Source organism: Nothoprocta perdicaria, unplaced genomic scaffold (genome assembly GCF_003342845.1).
Source record: "Nothoprocta perdicaria isolate Ctin4 unplaced genomic scaffold, notPer1 scaffold_356, whole genome shotgun sequence".
In the NCBI taxonomy this organism is placed as follows: Eukaryota; Metazoa; Chordata; class Aves; order Tinamiformes; family Tinamidae; genus Nothoprocta; species Nothoprocta perdicaria.
Genome location: NW_020455595.1, coordinates 79,704 through 99,937, shown reverse-complemented (window position 1 = coordinate 99,937; position 20,234 = coordinate 79,704). Strand labels below are relative to the sequence as shown.

The window sequence follows — 20,234 nt, the reverse complement described above, 5'->3', positions numbered from 1 at the left end:
CCTTCAGTTAACAAAACCAACTTACCTCTGGTGTCATGGGCCAGTCCAATTGTTTCTTGTGTCTCAAGTGCATCTAACTACCACAAGGGCTCTGCAGCTAGTTAATCTGAGGAACTGGCTGTGTCTGGTTTGTTTGTTTTCTCCAGGCTTTAGGCAGTCATCTGCTTGTGCAGGCTGAGCAGAACAACCATGCTAGTTGTTCTTGGAAGCTGGTTCGGTCCTGTTAGTGATTTAAAGTCATTCTGTCCCTTGGGGGGCATGTTGTCCTTAATTTTTGCAAGCATGGCTAAATAGTTTTACAGTTCAGTAGATTCTCAGGATCGTCACATGAAAAAGATATGCTGTGAAACTCATTCTCTTCCTTTTTTCTTTAAAGAACATTTTTTTTTTGTTTCCTTCAAACCAACAGCTGCAGAACAAAGTCAGCAGCTCACGATTCCATTTCCTAAAGGATGCTATTTTTCCCAACTTGTTCTTAAAAACACCATTCACAGTATACAGACAATTTCAATCTTTTTCCTTTTATCATGCAAAACCAGTGAATAACTCAAACCTTCTCATCAGCATTTGCTGCTTGTAGGATCGCTCTTACAAACATCATTCAGCCTATGCTCAGCTTTTTCTCTATAGAGTCGCTTTTATTTCATTTTTATTCAAGAGGGGAGAACAAATCATCATCTTGATTCCAGGCAAGATCAATACCTCTGGGATGTTCTAGGCAAACAGTGCCACACTGCTACAGGAAAAGGAGGAGATGGCCCTAAGCTTTCAGGTCACTTGGGGACACTTGCTCCGATGTCAAATGCCATCAGCTTTTCTGACTTTCTTGGAGGCTGAGTGTTAATATGATTATTAGTTGACCCAAAGCCTTACCAAGACACTTTCTGAGACAGTGAAAACAATTCCTTGCTCAACCAGTTCCTTCTTAAAAGATGGTGTCAGTTGGTATTAGAAGAATTGAGTTTTAGCTGTTGCTAAAATAAACTTTTTTGGGTGCTTTTAAGACTTCCTTACATTTTTCTTCATTCTTTTTTATGTTAAGACTTTCTGAACTGGTCTTGTAAATTATTCAGTCCAACAGTAAAATAAAACAGTAGAGCCATGCAATGAGTTTTGGGAAAACAAAAAGGAGGTTTTTTTTTTTTTCCATGCCTGTCCTGCTTTATTTTTCTCCTTTATTTTCTCTCTGCCTGCATTTTCCCCTTTTCAAGAAGAAACTCCCTTTTTTTTTTTTTTTTTTTTTGACTGACAGGTATGTTTTTCAATAGTGGAATTTGAGATCTTGATGCACTTTAAAAAAATGAAAAATTCTTTATATAAAAAGTACAAGGCATATAACAGAGGTCTCTTCTTCCATAGTCAAAAAGGAGATGGTAAGTGGCAGTATTTGGGGACACTTACACTGAGCACAGGGAGGGGAAGCAAAGTGGTAATATCTGTAAATGCTGATACAAGGACTTTAAATCTTTATTATAAATACTTCTAACAGTCATTTCATATACACTCAATATACACTGCATTCAAAAACCATGTGATGTTCATCTTTGGGGCTAACGCTTCGTAGTTGTTCAATTATAGGAATGAATTCCAGGGTTAACGGTAAGAAAAATGTAGCTGTAAGGAATTCAGTAAAGCACTTGCTCATAAATTTATGACTTACTGGCAGCACTACTCCTCAGTCAGCACACTTTTTTTTCTATTTCTTAAGAATAGGAAATGTCTCCTTGCCCTCTTATATTTTAGTCAGTTTTATGGCTTGTCCAGTAAGAAAGAAAAGTAGTCTTACAGTAAACAGAAAGGAAATGAATTAGTCTGCCTGATGATTTAGCTTGCCACATAAAAGTAGCTTCCTTTTCTCTTGAATCTCTTGAAGCCTATTTTTTTTTATATTAAAACAGCATCAAGAGTCTTCACATTTTTTATATTTAGTTTAAGGAAAATATACAAGCATTTTATTAAGGTTTGTTTTGGACATGCACATAATTCATGGGGCAATTCATCAACTACAGTCTTTCAGAGAAATCGCAACACTTAAGTAAGTACTGAGTTAAGAAATCATCGTGTTGCTTTCTTGCTGTACAAAAGAAGTCTTTTCTTGATATATTACTTACATAAATATCAAGCAACGTAGTGTGCCAGGAATTGTAGGGGAGAAAGGAACTTAAGAAATAAGCTAAACCTCCTCATGTTCCTCTCTTTAAAAGAGACTTCTTAAAATCTGTAATCAATGCAACTTCTGGCATTAAAAAAAACTTACTCATCATAGAATCAAGCTAAGTTGGTGGCTGTTTGCACAGAATTGCAGATGAAGGTTGAGTTTACCTGAAAGTTGCCTTCTAAATAAATACCATTGTTTTCATGGAATTCGCCAGAACAAATAAGAAAAGCAGTTTCTGTTAACAGGTGTTACATTGTTAACAGGTGTGACAGGCATCAACGTTCACTTGTAATTTGAGAAATTACTATTCTAACATAAGAGTTGGAATAGATAATAACTCTTGATTCCCTTTCCATAAAAAATAAATGTGGAACAGAAGTAATCTTTAGGTGCTTTTGGCAGGGAAACAGAGCAAGATTAATGACAGAGATTTATAATCAAATAGTTTGTTCCAAAATGACCTGTGCTATAAATCTAACACAGTAACAGTAATACTGTCTTCGTAGTTGTGACCATTTAACCTTTTCTTTTTAAGATATTTATGATGTTTCCAGTATCAGAGATAATGGAAGAGATATGTTTAAGAGATATGTTTAAACAATAGAAGAAATATTAAAAGTGGTTTTGAATTTATTCTTCTGAATGCACAGACACATCAAATTAAGGGTCAGTGGAGGTGGTCGTGCATCAGGGGGAGGAGAGTGTCTCTATAAATGCATTAAACTATCTATTGCAAAGGGGAGAATTTAAGATTTGGTTTAATGAAGGCTGTAAAATCTTTCTAAAGTACATCACTACTCCCTCACAAGAAGAGACTCTTGGCACAGATTGATGTGCCTACCCAAGGTAAAGTCTGGACAAAAGTCATTACCTTGGTCATTAGGACTGTCCTGTGACACTGTTCTGTAAGTGCCCTCATGCTGTGCCACAGCATATGTAACCTGCACTCCCAGCTTCATGAAAACCTCATGCTGACAGTCTGTAGCACAGCTCCTTGATGTGGCTCTGGAGCACTTGAGTAAAAATAACAAGAGAAAACTTTCTTTCTTTTTTTTTTTTTTTCAGGACAGTGACACAGGACAAGTGTTTTGCGGTAGAGACATAATTTACTGCAGCAGTGAGCCCTGAGCTCAGCCAAAAATGAGTCTATGCTACCTCATCTGAGGGTCAAAGCTGAGGTTCTTGCTGTAGCAAAGGCAGTACCAGCATCGTCAATGTAAATTTTAACCAGTTGAGAGCTAATATCAGTATCTGACTTAAAACAGTTGTGATGGGAAAAGGCAAACAAAATTTCCTTTTTTTCAGATGTTTCATTATCCCTTCCCCTCAGCTGCTAACAGTAGTGAAATAAGCAGTCATTCAAGATGCTTTATTTTTCTCCCAGCTTAAATGATCTTCAGCTAAATCACTAGTGCTTAACCTTATGTGAACATCTCTATGGGACTACCGTTTTGAAGTCTCTATTCTGTGAGACTTGCAGGTGTTTTTCACTAGTACATGAGGAAAATTTGTCAGGATGTCAGCTTTGTCACATGTCTGAAGAACAGAGAGATTCAAGGTTTGAAATGTATCTGGTCATCTAGTGCAACTTCCTCTCAAAACAGGGTTGACTAAAGCTAAATGTGTTGCTTAAACGTCATCTCACTGGTTTCTGAATATCTGCAAGCCCTTCTGGCCACCTGTTCTTGTGTTTGACTCTTCATGACAAAGATTATTTTTCCATACATCTAACCCATTCTACGAGTGGAAGTGATTGTCTCTTGTCTTTTCATTGCGTGGAAATGCCATGTATCCATCTTCTCTGCTGCCATGTATCCATCTTCTCTGCTGCCAGCACCCTTTCCATGCCAGAAGCTTGTTCTTAGATCTGCTGTTCAACTGATGTTCTCCCAGCTGAACAAAGGACAGCTTCCCTCCATCTCTCCTTGTACATCGTGCACTTCAGCCCCTCAATAACTCTCCAACAGAAACTCTCAGGTTGCTCAGTTTGATCAGTCTTGATTTTCATCACAGACTAAAGTGGAGGAGGAGTGGAATGAAGAGATGAGATTTTTTTTTTCCATTGGTTTAGTAATCTGGTAAGATTTACTGTGTGGAGTCTCATTTGCTAGTACTCAAGCTCAGCAAGGTGGCAGAATATGGGGGACCTTGACCCTTTTATAAGTAATCACCTTTAGATCTAGTGAATTATACAGAGAAATCCCACTTCTGCTGCTTGCTTACTGCTCTGGTCACCAGTCCTGCCAGTTCAGGTGTAGCTGCGTGATGTATAAACTCATTAAACTATTGTTCTGATCTTGGAGGAAAATATTCCTATAACCAAATGAAGTTAGGAGGAGAAAAAGGCAGAGTGGAAGCATAATGAAAGTAGGAATACTTAGTATCCTATTCATGATGCCGTATTTGTATATTTAATAAGCATCATTTAGCTTTCCATTAGCAACTGGAACAAGCTCACATTTGTCAGGTAATGCTGGCCTCGAATTGAAGCAGCAGCTCTCTGCTTGCTATTGAGGTAACATTGAAAAGCAAATGGAACATCCGATACCTGCACAAAGTGATTTTAGCCTTTTATGTGCCTGCCACGGTGGTCTAGGGGCTACTTTATGGTGAATCAGTTAATGGTGTTGGAATTAAAAGATACAGTTAAATTTAAAAGGCCAGGAATGAATCTTCTGTTAGCACTTTATGCTGCATTAAGGATGTAATTATAGATTCACCATGCAACATTTATTAGGCTCCTCAAGCCCACCCCCTTCACACAGATGGTGTCGCAAATCACCTCTCAACGGTCACCTGCTTGAAAGGAGAGTTTCATATGCAAAGTGCTATTCTTTGTTTCGATATGATAGCTTGCAAGATGTAAAATGAGGCAGCTATTTAAATTTGTTGTTACAGCACTCGGGCTGGGTACACAAGATTAAATAAAGAGAAAATTAGGAAGCAGATGCTTGTGGCTTAACAGAGGAAWTGTGCTAAAAGATACTCCTCATTACTGGTGGATATGAGTAATTTTACTAAGGCAGCTGTTTCCTTAATCAGGAAAAACACAAACCTCTAAGATGACATCCAGATGTTTTCTGTATCACTTCACAATATAATGACTTTTCATTGTATATACTATATATTTCATTCCATTCATGTTTATTTATGTTACAGTCAGATTATTTTCAAATATGTGTACTTTGTGTGTTTTGCACACAAATATGTGTACTTCCTTATCTGTACAAGAACTGAGCTCTAAAGATATACCATATATTTGGAGCTTTTCACATGCTTGCCTGCTATTAGTCATGTAGCTTCTAGGACTAATGAAGCCCCATGCCTCTCACTCACATTCAAGCACTGAAATACGCAGGTTTAACTTCTAATAATTTAACTTCCACAGGATATGCATGATTGCAYGGTGCTTCAGTCTGCGCTACCCACAGCTATTGAGTAGGATGTACTGAAGTGTGAACAGTGGGTTAAGATTCGATGCCAGTTATCTGGATATTGGACAAAATCAGAAATTTAAAACTTGCAGTAGCTTTGAGGTTTAGGCTCAGTCCTCAGTCACGGGCTGCTGACAGTTTTAATGGCTGCTAGCTTGCCATCTGCCATGGCTAGAAACATATGCTTTATTGGACCCRAGACTTGGGATTCCAGATTTTTCAGTGATTCATTTCTATTTCTGACAGGGCATAAGAATGGCATCCCAAATTCTTGACATCTATTTATTGACACTAAGCAATTTTATAATTCATTTATAAATGAATTGTGTGGGTTTCTACAATCCACAAAATTAAGCCTAGCTTTCTAACAACATGAGTTTTAATAGCTGGGGTCTGAGGCTCAAGATCCAGCTGCCAGTACACAGTCRATCTGCACATATGCAGCAAATGCAGCTCATTACTACATATACCTTTTGAAAAGTTAAGATAGCTCTGAATTTGAGCTAGACAAYTCTCAAAGGCTTTTTTACTTGAAGAATTACTTTTATTACAGATACTTAAGGTTTGCTTACTTCATTCATCACCACCTGTTCTAGAATTTAATCCCACTAGTGATATTAAATGATCAGTTCATGTGCTTTCTAGGTACTAATGAGTTGTAGCTTCTAATTGTGCAAGTATTCATAAACTTAAAAAAAAAGGTAATGTTTTTTCAAAATTAGTAGATTCGTTAGCAGTTATTCTTTCATTTCTGGTCTAAAAGTTGTTCCTATTAAATTTTCTTGGCATTTATAGCTACATAAGCATCTTAAAGACACAGCTGCATAAATAACACATGGGAAAATAACTTAATGTATCTTGAACAAACTCTTCCCTTATGATTTCTTAATTCTGCAGGATTGAGCAATGCCTTCCCTCATTTCCACTCTGAATGCAGTTCAGGTGCATGTGTTATTGTGCCTTGATATTTCTTAGTTTTATGCCTTCTTTCTGCCTGAGGTTTTGAACTACTTATTACCAGCCTTCCTAAAGTAAGATTTTAGAATACAATATATCTTCTTAAAAGTTCTTTACTTAAAAAGCAATTGAAGTAATTGTAATATTTTAATATTTTTATTTGTTGCTATCTACATTTGGATTAAATCTAACTAATCCAGTTACTTCCATTTGATTAAGTTTTATACAGCCTTTCAGGATAGAGGAGATATCTTTCAAGGTACTGTGTGATTTCTTTGGTCAACTGAGTTACTATCTGTGAAAACATAGAAAAAAAAAAAAAAACCATGAATCAAATAAAGGAAGGAATAGATTTCTTCTTGGTAGAATTGTAAGCATTTTTTTTTCAAACTATGTTTAATTAGATTTTCTCCAAAACAATGATTCGTCAGCCTGATGTATGTTTTAGCTTACCTTGTAAGAAAAGAGATATTTATTTCTCACTGCTCTTCAGTTTTGTACATTCCATCCATTAGGTGAGTGTATCCTGTAGGACAGYGACAACATTCTCCCGCCTAGCCAACTGCCGTGTGCTGGAAGCAGCACTACCTGCTCACCCCTCTTGCACCTTTCCCACATCCCTCGTGATCACAGGGCCCTGTAAAGCTTTCTGCCTACTTGCAAGGTTTTCTAAAGCTGGAAACTTCTGTGCACCTTCTTCAAGAGGCGCGGCATCACCCACACCCAGAGTCCAAAGACTCGAGCTCTCTAATGCCTTTGGATTTCACGTGTTAAATAGGTATTTTCTAGGTTTGCTAACCTGGAGACCAGTATGCATGTTTGTCTTTTAACACATTTGTTGCCCAGCACTATATGACAATAGATGCTTGACAAGATCATATAAATGACCATAGACAACAGTTATTTTTAATATAATTGGTGCTGTTCTTTTGTGTAATGGGGATGCGGATGAAAGTTAATGCTGCTTTGATGAGGACTTTAATGAGAGGGGGATGACAGAAGTCCCTTACTGAACTAAGTCTTTTCAGTTTAAYCCTTTTGCTGGTATTTTATTTCCGYTAACAACACCAAAATGGCCCTCTGTAACAGCTTAACTTGTGTTCCCTCTGCTTGCTTTCCTACAGGACGGAAAGCAGAGCCACTCTGTTCTGCTAGTTTTCAGAGAGGTTGGCTTGTTTGTCAGAAATTTTCTTCAACTGCTGTTGTGTCCGGTTAAAATTCTCATGTCAGACTGTGACAAATGTCTCTTTGTTGAGAAGGCCAAGTGGCCTTTCTTTCMTCTTGTGGTTTGAGGAAGTGAGGTGTGTTTAGCCTTCCGACACGCGAGCCTGCTCCTCATGGCCCAGGCTAGAGAAGTGCTCCGGCCAGTGGCCTTGATGGCCCAGGAAATACAGGTCCAACCCTCTGCTTCCCAGCCAGAAAGTATTCCTCAAATCCAGAGTGTCAAGAGCCAGTTCCAGCATGGCCATGTAYAGTCATGCTGGTTAGCTCTGGTCCATCTCTAACCACCCTAGGTTTGCCCCCAGGCAGAGTCACCCCCTCCTTGTGCACAGTCTTCTTGATCCCAGTGGACAGGAGGACATCTGGGCCTGGGGGGAACTGTGCACTTCTTCACATGCACTCCTCTCAGGTCCGGCTGACGCTGACCCAAAACTAGTAAGCCTGGCTTGGACCCAAKGTATTCCCCCAGAGAAACTGCTCAAAACCTCCTCTATGGCACACCTAGGCCACATCTGGGAGGACAATAAATGAAGTTACAGTTGAGAAGGTCCTAGACAAAGTCCATATGGTCTCCTCCTATTAGCACTGGTTACAGTGCTGCTCCTCAGCATGGATCTCGACGTATTAACCATCTTTTCACCTCATAGCACAGCTAATCCATAAATGACTTGGCTCAGTCAGAGGTAATTGAGGGCTGACTGAAATTAAACTTGAAACCACTTGTTCCTGTCAAGGTAATTGTAATTGTAAAAGCAGTAATTGCTGCTGAATTAATGTCAGCTACTGGGTAACTTACAAAGGTGTCGTAAATGCGGAAAATATATTACAAGAAAAGATTTCAAATAATATAACCCTTAAGTGTGGTACCATTTAGTATAAAAGCTTGTCAAATAGTTCAGCTTTACACTATATCTCAAGTATTCTGATACTTCCAAGTGCAGCACAAACATTCCTAGAACTTTCCTACTGTTCCCTGGTGAAAACAGAGTAAGATCAAATCATAACAGAAATCTGGAGTGTCTTTCGTTGGAGAAAGTATTAGAACAAAGTATTAAGAAATCTTAAAAGATTTCTTCATTGTTAACAGGTCATCTTAAACCTAAATCAACATTTGCTAAACTGAAAGGATTTCTGTTTGGGTGTCTGAAGGGAAACAAAGCAGTCTGTCCTTGTTCATTTTTCTGTTCTTGTTTCCTACTTTTTCACTGAAATATTTATTCCTTACTCTACTGGGAAAGGCAGTCAGGTATAGCAAAAAAAGCAATAAATCTTACTTACTGCCTTGTCAGTTTTTATCTGTAAATATAATGCAAAAGTGAAAAATGCTTAATTTGACAGAATTGGAAATGTGGAGAAAATGTCTCTGTCAATTTAAAAAATAATAACAGATTAGGATTGTATCCTCTGATTGCTGCTAAAACTTGACTTCTAGTTTCAGTATTATGCTGTAAATGTTTCTGTGAATGTTRTTTATATCAAATACAGTTGGTTTATAGGTTTACAGGTGGTTTATACCCACCTGGGTTTGAAGGACACAATTACCCCATTTTTCTAGTTAGGTTACATATGACTACTTTTTTAGATAGAACTATGGRCATTATTTTATGATAATAAACCATTACACTATCTGTTAATTATATTTGCCTTATAGAAAATTCTAATAAATTTTGTTATATTTTGTTTTATTCCYGATTAGCAACCTCAGTTACATCTACAATGAGCTAATCTAACATTTTCATAGGGATTTGTTTTTCCACCTAGAGGAAATGTGTTTGTATATCCAGAGGAGATAATATTCCAGCACAATAATGAAAGTCACTACTGCATCARATGACAGCTATGAAGTCAGTCCTATATTTGCATCTTTGCAGAAAAAAAACCACTATTTTTCCATCTGCCTAATCTCATTGATTACTGAATTGGGTCTTCTCACATTCTCTCAGAACGCGGTGCAGTTCTGAATGTTTGACCTCTTTTAAAATTCCCTTTTAAAAAGAGAAAGTCTTTTCATCTAAAACCATTAAGAAAAGGAAGTTACAGAAAACACACTTTCTATATCTACATCCTGCAASACTGTAGAGAATGCAAGGAACTGCTTTAAATTAAGTTAGCATTTGGAAAACTTAGTTCATCAAATTCTTGACAAGGTTTCATTCAAAGTTCTTCTCTGTCTACTGGTTTATGCCTAAAAATTCTGCTTTTGCATCAGTAATAGAAAGTAAGCAGATTAAAAAAAAATACCAAAATGCTTTTTCTAAGCAAGACTGCTTCAGGTCACATTTGAGAGAAATGAGGAAATTTTTATTATCTTAAAAAAAAAAAAAAAAAAAGACATACGGACTTTTTAGGAAAACTGCTGATGGAAGTACAGTATATGTAAATGTGGCTACTTTCCTTCCCTTTTTCAGTAATAGTGTAGTAGTGCTACTAGAATGAAAGATGGAATATTAGCTACTAAGAAAGTGAATGACTTATTGGCATGGGGAATCCTGATAAGCAAGCTTACTATTTCCTGCAAAAGCACAGCTCCTTTAGTTTAGGTCTGGTAAAAGAAGGTCCTCATTTCCAGATTTGCTACTTTCTTGTCTGTCAGGAAGACCAAAAATATTTACTCGTATTAAAAGAAAAATAAGAATGKCATGTAATGGAGTGAGAAAAAAATATTTTTCTCTCTGGATAAATGAGCTCACTCGATATTTTTCTAGCTGCAGAGGATGAACGGACAATAGCAGGAAAGCTGAATGTGCACAGCAGTGACATTGCTTTCTTGTTTATGCATTGCTGTCCTAAAATGTCATTCAAAGAATTGCTTGAAGTCGTCGGGGCAGGATGGGAGTGGGAGAGGGATGAATTTTTACGCGTTCTCAGATTGGTAGCTGAAAGGACAAGGACAACATTGCTGTTATTTTAACTTAGTTTAAACTAACTTATGAGTTATTACTCAGAGCTGGTAGTACAAACAGTCATCTCAATGGAAAATGTAGTTACTCTGACTGTGTAGACTATATAGACTATGTAATATCGTAAGTATCTAATTCACTTCAGTGAACTGGGACTGCAGTGTGAAGTAGYCTATACACTCATTCTAGAAAGGAATTATTCTTGCATAGAACCTGTTTACAATAAGAATCAATAATATAAAGGATTTTTAGAAATCCTATATAAACCTTTTAAAAATATTAATAACATTTTGAGCTCAAAATGAGAGATTATGTCATATTTGTGGTCTGTCTTCTGACAAAAATATTAGAGAGACAGGATTTAAAAATCATTTAGTATCCTACCTAACTTCATGATGTTGTWTACTGATCTTTTTTTTTGATCCTTTTTAACTATAATTTTCTTTCCTAAATCATCGTGTTTCTCTTAGAACAATCTTCTTTTTATGTTGCACAGTATCTAGAAAGATAAAAGCAAGTACAATTTTTAGTGATCTGGTTACTTTTTTAAAGGCAGCAGTAACAAGTCACATTAGTTTGGAGAGCAAGTGGCAGGAGTCTGGACAGAAAAGGGAGCTGCAGCGGTGGCTTGTCCCACGACTGATCTGGGTGCRGTGGGTCCTCATTGCCACTGGCCAAAAAATGTCCTCAAGCCTCTTGAGATAACTTGTCTGGTGGGAAATTCTACTGTAGACTTTTTAATTTCTCATATGTAATAGTGTCTCCTTTATGTGTTCTGTCCTTATATCTTTACACTGTGTGTTTGAGAGCTACCATGACTTTTTGCTTAATAAGAAACRACTCATTTTCAATGGGAGAGTTTAGGACTTAGGAAAAAGTTAAAATTCATGACAGCAATAGAGATACTAAGTAGCGATTTCTTTGTTTGTTTGCTTGTTTGCTTTTATTACCACTTAAATCTTATCCTATACAGCATTTATTTCTCGGATAACATTAGAAGTATATGGTCTGTTAATGAAAAAAAGGCTTATTATTGAAGTTAATGTTCAGCAATTGTAACTAATTCCAGTTTTTCATATTACTATTGCTTAACCTTATTAAAGCTGCAAATTGAAAAGCAAAGTGGTTTCTATTATTAATCTTCAGTCTCTTTCCCTTGCTGAAAGATGATCAGTCATTCACAAAGGGTTGTTGTATGTTTGTTATTCTTGCCTATACTGCTTTACTTTGTTAGACAGTAATTTAGCAGTCAGCAATTCACTCTCATTAAATTAGCCCTAGAGATAAAATTGGATAATATCCATAGTTGACTTTTTAGTAATGAGCTATTGCAATTCTCTTATGAAGAAGAGCATTTTCAGATCAAGACTTGTTCCAAATTTGCAGGAGTTTGTAAATCACTTTTTTTTTAATTCTCTTTTTTCTAATTGTTTTTCATTTTAGTTCCTTTATATTTTTACTACATTGAAACATATTCATTTTGAAAAAAAAAAAAAAGAATATCCAATGTCATTAAGTATTCTAGTGTTGAAGGTATAACTTTTTTTTTTCAAACTACTGTCCTCACTAGGATTGACTTATAGCTTTTTTGCTTATGCCTGAGTGGAGAAATATTTCCTTACCACATGATATTGGATATTGATATTTTTGGATGACCATTCCTTTTGGCACTTTTAGGAAGTAGGCAAGGAGTTTTGAAAGGAGTTGATACGTTAAATGAATACAATAGAGTTGGATTGGTGAGAGTTTATTAGAAATTAAAGCATTTTTGCTGTACATTGATTCTTTATTTAATTAGGATACTAAAACATTACACTTTTTTGTCCAGAAGCAATTATTTTAATTGCTCTTTCTGAGTTTGCATATACTCTTTTTAATGAAGGAGGATTAATAAAAAGCGTAAGGTACAGCAATTACTGAGTCTTGGTCAGCGATGTGTGCCAGTACTTCAATTTAATATTAATGTGCCTTTTGAAAGGGATGTCTTCTCTTGTCCCCAAATACATGTCTGAAAAGAGTACAGCTGACACTGACAGTTTCTGCTTTTAATCAAATTTCATTAAACAGAATATCTGCACCGCTTTAGATATGGCAAAAGATGAGTGTTATGCTGTACAACAGGCACTGGAATTCAGGCTCCTGATGTGTCTGTTGCTCAGGAAGCTCATCACGAAATGTTTTCCTGCTAAAACTTAAGTGGTTCAGGTAGAGATGATGAGTTGATCACATTGTATGAAATGAAAGGCTGAAGAGGCCTCTCTAGTGCTGCAAAAAATAGGTTTGGGTTTACTAGATCAACACAAACAAATGTGACTGATAAGTATGACAGATAGAAAGCTGGCGTTTTCCTTGTGGAGTTACTGTCATCTGCTCTTTGCTTAAATAAATCTRTTCAAGGATGATGAAGTTTTGCACAGACTTCTCTTTCTGGGTACCCCTCAAGGTTATCCCCTGAAGAGATTAAATTATGTTCTGTGTGAAGGTCACAAATCCATAAGTAATTTTTGACAGAATCCACTCAAGCAGTACMCTGGGAAGTCAGAAATGACATGGATTATGGAACAATTTCCAAGCAAATTATTTTCCCAGCTGCTTTGCATCACATTGCTCTCAGCATTTATATATACTGCACTTGAAAATACAAGAGTATTAAGATAGGATAATACAGTAGCTTCAATTTTTTGATTCCAGTCATAAATCTGGTTCCTGAAGCAGGAACAAATTACTAAACTTCACTCAAAATCGCCAAATATCTTCTATTGYAATTCCAAATCCTGAATTGTTGTTACAGAAATCTTAAATCATGTGTGATAGGAAGAAACTGTGGAGTAGTCTGTTATGGTTGTTGGTAGTAGTTAAGGTAAAATATATGTAGCTATGATAATATGTATGAATGATTGTCAGATAGTAATTATGGTAACATGGTAATCACTGAATTTTTTTTTCCTGATCAAATAMATTATAAAAACCTTTACACAAAATGTCTTTTAGAAAGTGTGATCTTATAGTTTATATTTCATTTGTATAGTAATGCCCTCAGTTGTATTGTTTTGACTGGCAAATAACTTGATTTRCAGATTCACATGAGCATATAAAGAGTTTCTGTGTATTTTTCCTTCTTTCTGTTGAAATTTGCCCTATTGTACCTTCCTGTTCTGTGACAAGCATTACATTTGCAACAACATTATGGTTTCTAATAAGTAAGCAAATAAATAATTCATCATAAGCATGTTTTAGGGGAAAAAATAATTGAAGGGAGCCTTTATTACAATGAGAAATGCTGAAGGTGACTTTGCTATTTTGGCTAGTACACCTGGGATAATTCCTTGCATAGAGCCCCAGTGTAATTCCAGGCAAATAGGAATTGAACATCCACACACTGTAATCACTAAATAAGTTTCTATATTTAAGTTGAAACAATTTTGCTTCTAATTAGAAACTCTCTTTACTAGAGCAGTCATTGCTCTGAAAGTCAGGTTAAGGTAAMCTGAGCTAGCTTGGTAATTGGAGGAGAGCAAAATCCTCTTTGCTGTGGCTCTACACCTTTTACCCAGAACACAAAAGTTAAATTGTGTGCAGTTTCTGTGAGCACAAGTTAAGCATTTCAGGTCTTTCTCCTTCACCTTTTTAGTATGAGAGCTGCAATTTTTCTTTTGATTAGTAAAGATTAGTTGACTCTTAGTTATCTATGGGGGAATGTTTCTTTATATTAGTAACTGTGTGGGTACTTGTTCACCCTCCTGCAAAGCCAGCTGAGTCCAGAAGGACTATTTAGTAACTCAGTTGTGGTGCTGCAAAAACATCATTGCGTTGGCTTTCTGTTGCCATGTTCTGTGAGATGTTTTTGCTTTTCCTTTGCCCCATGCCAACCAAGCCAGATGAGGCAGCACCCATGCGGTTCTGCACCAACCACACCAGGTCTAACCAAGTTGACTGCTCTGATTTGATGCTTGTCATGCCAAATGCATGTTGGCTGTCTTTCCCAAGTTAGTACTATTAAACAAGTTCTATTTCCTGTCATGTTCACTACCCCTATTACTTGCATAGTGGTTAAATGATTGTACTACTTCGCTTCCTTGATATCACACTAAAAAAAGAAGGTTAATTCACTGTGCCTAGATGATCTTGTATCACACATTCAACAGCAGAATTGTCTAAATTCAGTCAATAGGAGCAGTACTGTCCTTTCCAACACTTTGTTTCTTAATTTTCAGATATTCCGAAAGAAGGCAGTGGAACTTGGAGAGAAATTGCTACCTGCTTTCAATACTCCCACTGGGATACCTTGGGCACTACTGAATATTAAGAGGTAATATCTATTTTTTGATGASTGCAGCATATAAAAATGTTATATAGAAATCCTCTCTTAACCATAGAGCTACTGTAAATGCCTCACTATTTCAGTCATTCCAGCTAGGCAAAAGGTCACATAAGATCCTGTGTTTTACAGTTATAGTTAAGAAATTTAAATAAATATACGTTGCGTACACAAGAGTGCACTGAGCACCRTGTATATTCATCACAGAACTGACTGCTTTTCTGTTAAATAGCATGTTGCTTATCACTTTTCCTGAAGTCCTTCATTGATTTTAGTGTTGTCATAGGTAGGGTATTTGCAAAGGAGATATGCTGAGATATGCTGCTCCAGAAAGGTAAGGGTTCTTGCCAGTTAAACTACTCTGTGAAAAGCACTATTACTTTTACCTGTTGACAAACACAATACGAGCGTGTTCTAAGAAATGAGAGTAACAGCTGCTATAACCAACTCAATTTGATGCCTTGTGTCCTGAGGATTTTCTGCTTTGGCAAGTTTTGGTTTGAAGGTGGCCAGGTCGGCTGCAGGAGATGCTCCCTTTCCTGGAGCAACTCTGGCCTCCAGAGTCCCATCCAGACAAACATCAGTAAATCCCACATTGTTCTCAAGACTGCTAGGACTACTAAAGGTGATACAGTGAGGAAAAGATTCCATTTGCACTGTCTGAGGCAGAATATGGGAACATATACATGTGCATTATGTTTGCATGTATACAGGGACACATTAACTGCAGAGCTGTTGCCCATCGTAAGAACATGAAATTCTGACTATCCAGGAGAATCAAGGGAAGTTTCGTGAAGGGGAGGTAGTGCTGGTGTCGTGTTTGTGTCATTCCTGTCCTTGACAGCCAACATCTTCCACTGCTCTGTTTGGTCTGATGTCTTTTTTTTTTTTTTTTTTCCAGAAAGTTGGCCTCCTTGTATGGTTGGCTGTATTTAAGAATTGTCAGTAAACTGCTCTGAGCCAGATCTAGAGAAATCCCTGGTGTGTCAGTTTAGACAGGCATATTTTTCCACTTGCCCTACAAAAAGAAAGGATATGGGAAGTGAGAGACGAGACATGCGCACACACCTGCTGGGAATAGGAGGGATTTAGTTCCTCATGGCYTCCTCATCTCTAAAAGGGCTGGTGCCCCGTGATGCCCACTTTGCCTCTGCTGGTCACTCGCATGACCTCTTCTCAACAGATCAGCACAAGGGCTTGGCTTTTTTTTTCATTGCTTGTTTTTAAGCTGTTACCAAAGCTTCTGAGTGCAAACCTCTAGTACGCCCGTGTGATTGCAGCACAACAGTGTGTTACACTATGTAATTTATTTAAACATTATTAAGGTATTTATTAAAAAAAAAAATGTTTTATATATAGCCCGTATCTAAACCCTTACTTGTCTGCCAAATTTATTGGCAGTTTTTGCAGACAATTCAAATTCTTTGGTAGTTGTTTATGGGTTTCTGGCTTCTCATAACAAATGCTGCAAACATACACTGTGAACAGGTGATGCTAAAATGGAATTCCTTCCATATCTCTCCCCAAAATGGAAGAGGATGTTTACCAAGATAACAAATGTTACATTAAAGGCCTTGGTTTGGGTTATTCATTCTGAATCTTTGTGTATCTGTCTAGATTTGACCTTCAGGAGATGACTCTTCCATAATACTGTGTGTAAACAAATGCACTGTCRTTCAGGCTTAGGGAATGCTTAGCTACTGAAGCCTGCATATCTTACAGATCCAATATGCCTCATTTCTGATGAGTATTTTATTTGATTTTATTTTGATTTATGCTTCAAATTGGAGAATGCTCACAATAGATTGTGGGTGTCAGTGTTTATTTTTAAATGACTATTTTTGGAGTAACAGATGATCTGGATATTTGTTTTACTGTGCAAATGTTCTCCACAAAATGGTTTACTTTCTCTCTTTCTCTTGTATTATCATAGTTTTGGTCTTTCCTTGGCTGCCTGTGTGTGTAAATATATATATGTGCTTGTCTGTATGTGTTTTACTGTAATAAAGGCATACACCCGAAGTCTTGTACTTTTTCGTTTTCCATAATTTGTCTTCATCCCACTTCTTTCCTTCTGACTTAATGGCCACCCAGCACTCGTTTTTAGGAGAAGCTTACTTGTGAAATATATTAGAAAGTTTACTTTACTTTTCTTGAGCTCAAATTGACTCAAGTTGGCCAGTTTCTTGAGTGTATTTTTCKTCTGTCTGGAATTTTTCTTACAGTCTCTGAAGTACTTTTAAATTACTTGAATTGGTAGTTTTCCCTCTAAATGTTTCAGTTGCATTTCCGTATATCTGATGTTCCTGATATTACTCTGCATCTCTGCCCATCTTCAGCATCTGTTTTTCACTTCCACTTATACTGTTAAATTTGAGATTGCTTTCAGGGATCACTTGCTTAATTTAGTAGTAACTGTTGTATAACACTTGTTTTCTGTTCTGTCTGAAACAATGATACAAGCAGAGGTTGCAGTGGGATTGGTGGCTTGCCAGATAAGCTTGAGTCTTCTCTTTAGGATAAGAAAAACTTGCCGGCAAAGTTGTTCTCTTAAAATATCATTAGTTCATGATTTTTCTCTCTCTTTTTTTTTTTTTTCCTCATGGTGTTCTGTGACAAGCTCTTCATGCTAAACTTTTCATTTTCATTTCTCTTTAAAAATTTCAAGTAAATTATGACTGGCARTCAGATTGCTCAAGAATTTCTGTAATATGCCCCTCTCAGATTTATAAAAATAAATCTGAAATTTCATCTCCCTTAGTAAGTTAAGTAATATTAAAAATGTCCAGCTTGAATCACACCAATGGTGCCAAATAACCTTTCTGTGCATCCAATTATTTTTACTTCTACAATTATTACAAAGGCAACTGTATGGAATTTATTTTTAATGGGTGAAGCCAAGCTATGAGAAGATTCTAGATTGCTGTGATTTTATTGGATCAGCTAAAAATGCACTTCTGTTTCTGAGGATAAAGTCTTGAACAATATTTTTCCTCTTTTGGTTGAAAATGATATCATGTATATTTTATTCTTTTGAAAATAGACCAGTATTTTTTTTATTTAGTCACGTTATCTCTAGTAAAATAAGCATACTGTTTCTTAGTAGAGAATCCAGAAACATTCTTATCCAAGAGAATATAGATTCCATAATATATTTGCTCTCTTTAAATTGACCAGCTGAATCAGCATTTTAAGGTTATTTTTCATCCTTTCTCTACTAGCATGTAGCAGTACTGTTAGCCATTAAATTCACTGACATTTTATGAAGAATCAGCCTATTATATATATTCTAAGTGCATCTGGAATCTTGAAAAATAGTTAACCTTTACTCTTGTGAAAATATATTTCCAACTGTGCTAAATAACAATTTTATTACAGAAAACAGAACAAGCAGGAAATAGTTTGGGGGGTAGTCACCTGCAGCCTGTTTGCAAGTGTCTTTATGACTAGGTTGGCTCCGAGATTAAAGTAACTCATTTAAGCCTTTAGAGATATATGGTCTTTGGCAAGTTATATTTAGAAGGGAAGAGGTGCAGGTGCAGTAGTTCTTAGCAGGGAAGCTTAGCAGAAGTCAAAAACTAAGGAGRAGATTGAAATAAATTTGATTATATTAATAAAATCAAACCTCAGGAACTGATAAATTTACTCAACATAAATATGTTTGCTGTGTCTGAAGTCAGCTAGAATTCTTTATGCTTTACATTTTAGCATTAATTAAACATAAACAGGGGACCTACGTTGAACTCATTAGTGCAAGTGAGATAGCAGAGGAATTGCTAAATCGTTTGAACAAACTAGTTAGGTTTTTCTAGGTAATTGAGAATGAAAGTAACAAAGCTGCAATATTTATTCTATGGGGATCTTGTCAGCAAGTTTTTAAAACAAGCTCCTCTTTTAATTTTTTTTTTTTTTTAATTATCACATTCTGTGCAGAATATTTTAGTTATGCCATAGGCCAAGCCCATCCTCAAAGCTTTCCCCGTTTGGACAAAARCTCCTGGAAGCTGCTTGTGGCTCTGGAAGCCACCAGGGAGGTTCTAATTAAGAAGATACATCCACAGCTTCAGATTGATGTTTTCTCCTCTCCTGTTGTATCAATGAGATACAGCTTCCCAGTCTTCTATATTGCACCATGTTTCTAAACCAGTGTGTGTCGTGTTTTTAGTTTGCTTTGCTAATGGAGGAAATTAACTTTTAGCACCTGCTGATGTTCCCGTTCTCTCTGACAGGTCCAGAACAGTGGGTCTTTCCCATGCCAGGCTGATCCTGGTGGTTTAAGGGGTGGATTTTGGCWAAAATGACAGTTTCAATCCAGGAGACTAAAGCACAGGTTTTACATCCTGTGCTGATGCTCACACTCCAGCATTTCAGTGGAGTGAGGAGATTTTAAATTATAACCTACCTGTCTGAGGTTTATGTAGGCAGGAAACGTGACTGATTTCTTAAAAAGAAAATTATGAAATGTTGATCTTTAAACAGAACTTGTTGTAAAATACTTTAGAAGCTTCAAAGCCCTTCCTATGTTGTGTATAGCTCATTTCAGTAATAGAGCTTGACCTTCGAAATCTTGTTAATGTACTTCCTCATTAAAAAAAAGTCTTTTTAGTATTCTTAAGGTAAGATTCTGATTTAAGCCTAAATCTGAATAGCTCAGTTGGTGTTCTGGGACTTCTTTCAAGATTTCATAATCAATGTGTTTAAGGGTATATTCCACCTAGTTTGTAAAAGAAGACTGTCATATTAAGAAAGTTTGAAAATATAAGAGAGGATCAAAGCAAGCAAATGCAGAAAACTGTTTTTGTCAGCTTAATTCAACTTATCAGAAAGGCCAGAGAAGGTTATGTGGGTTTTTTTGCAAAATTTTGCTAAACATCAAGTTTTCTGTATGAGCTTAGTCAAAATATAGTTTGCAATAGTACTTGTGGTAGTGAGTCATGTCCTTAATTTTGTCCCTTCTCTCTAACTTGAGCATCATTTTAGAGACATTTAAGACACTATCTTAGAAACAAAATGGAAGTAGTCTACTTTGCACACTTAATAGAGGCTTTGCATTCATTGACAAGAACTCTACTGATGGCATAAATTGAAGCAGTAATACTTCATTTATTAAAATTTAGATTTTTCTGAATTTACGTATCAGTGAGCATCAGTACATTTTTCCAGATGGTTTCTTTGATGTGCAGGGATGTCTGATTTGCATTTGGATAATTTAATTATCTCAAGTTAAAAAATGTAAGAAAAATTAT

The 20,234-nt window shown here is 36.4% G+C and overlaps 1 protein-coding gene across 1 annotated transcript in view; it reads left to right on the top strand.

Moving 5' to 3' along the window:
• Positions 1-20,234, top strand: part of MAN1A1 (mannosidase alpha class 1A member 1) — a 133,859-nt gene that overhangs the window by 64,905 nt on the left and 48,720 nt on the right. Inside the window, exon 5 of the mRNA XM_026044256.1 lies at positions 14,885-14,979. Coding sequence (XP_025900041.1) covers positions 14,885-14,979 — 95 coding nt within the window. The remainder of the gene's footprint in view (positions 1-14,884; positions 14,980-20,234) is intronic.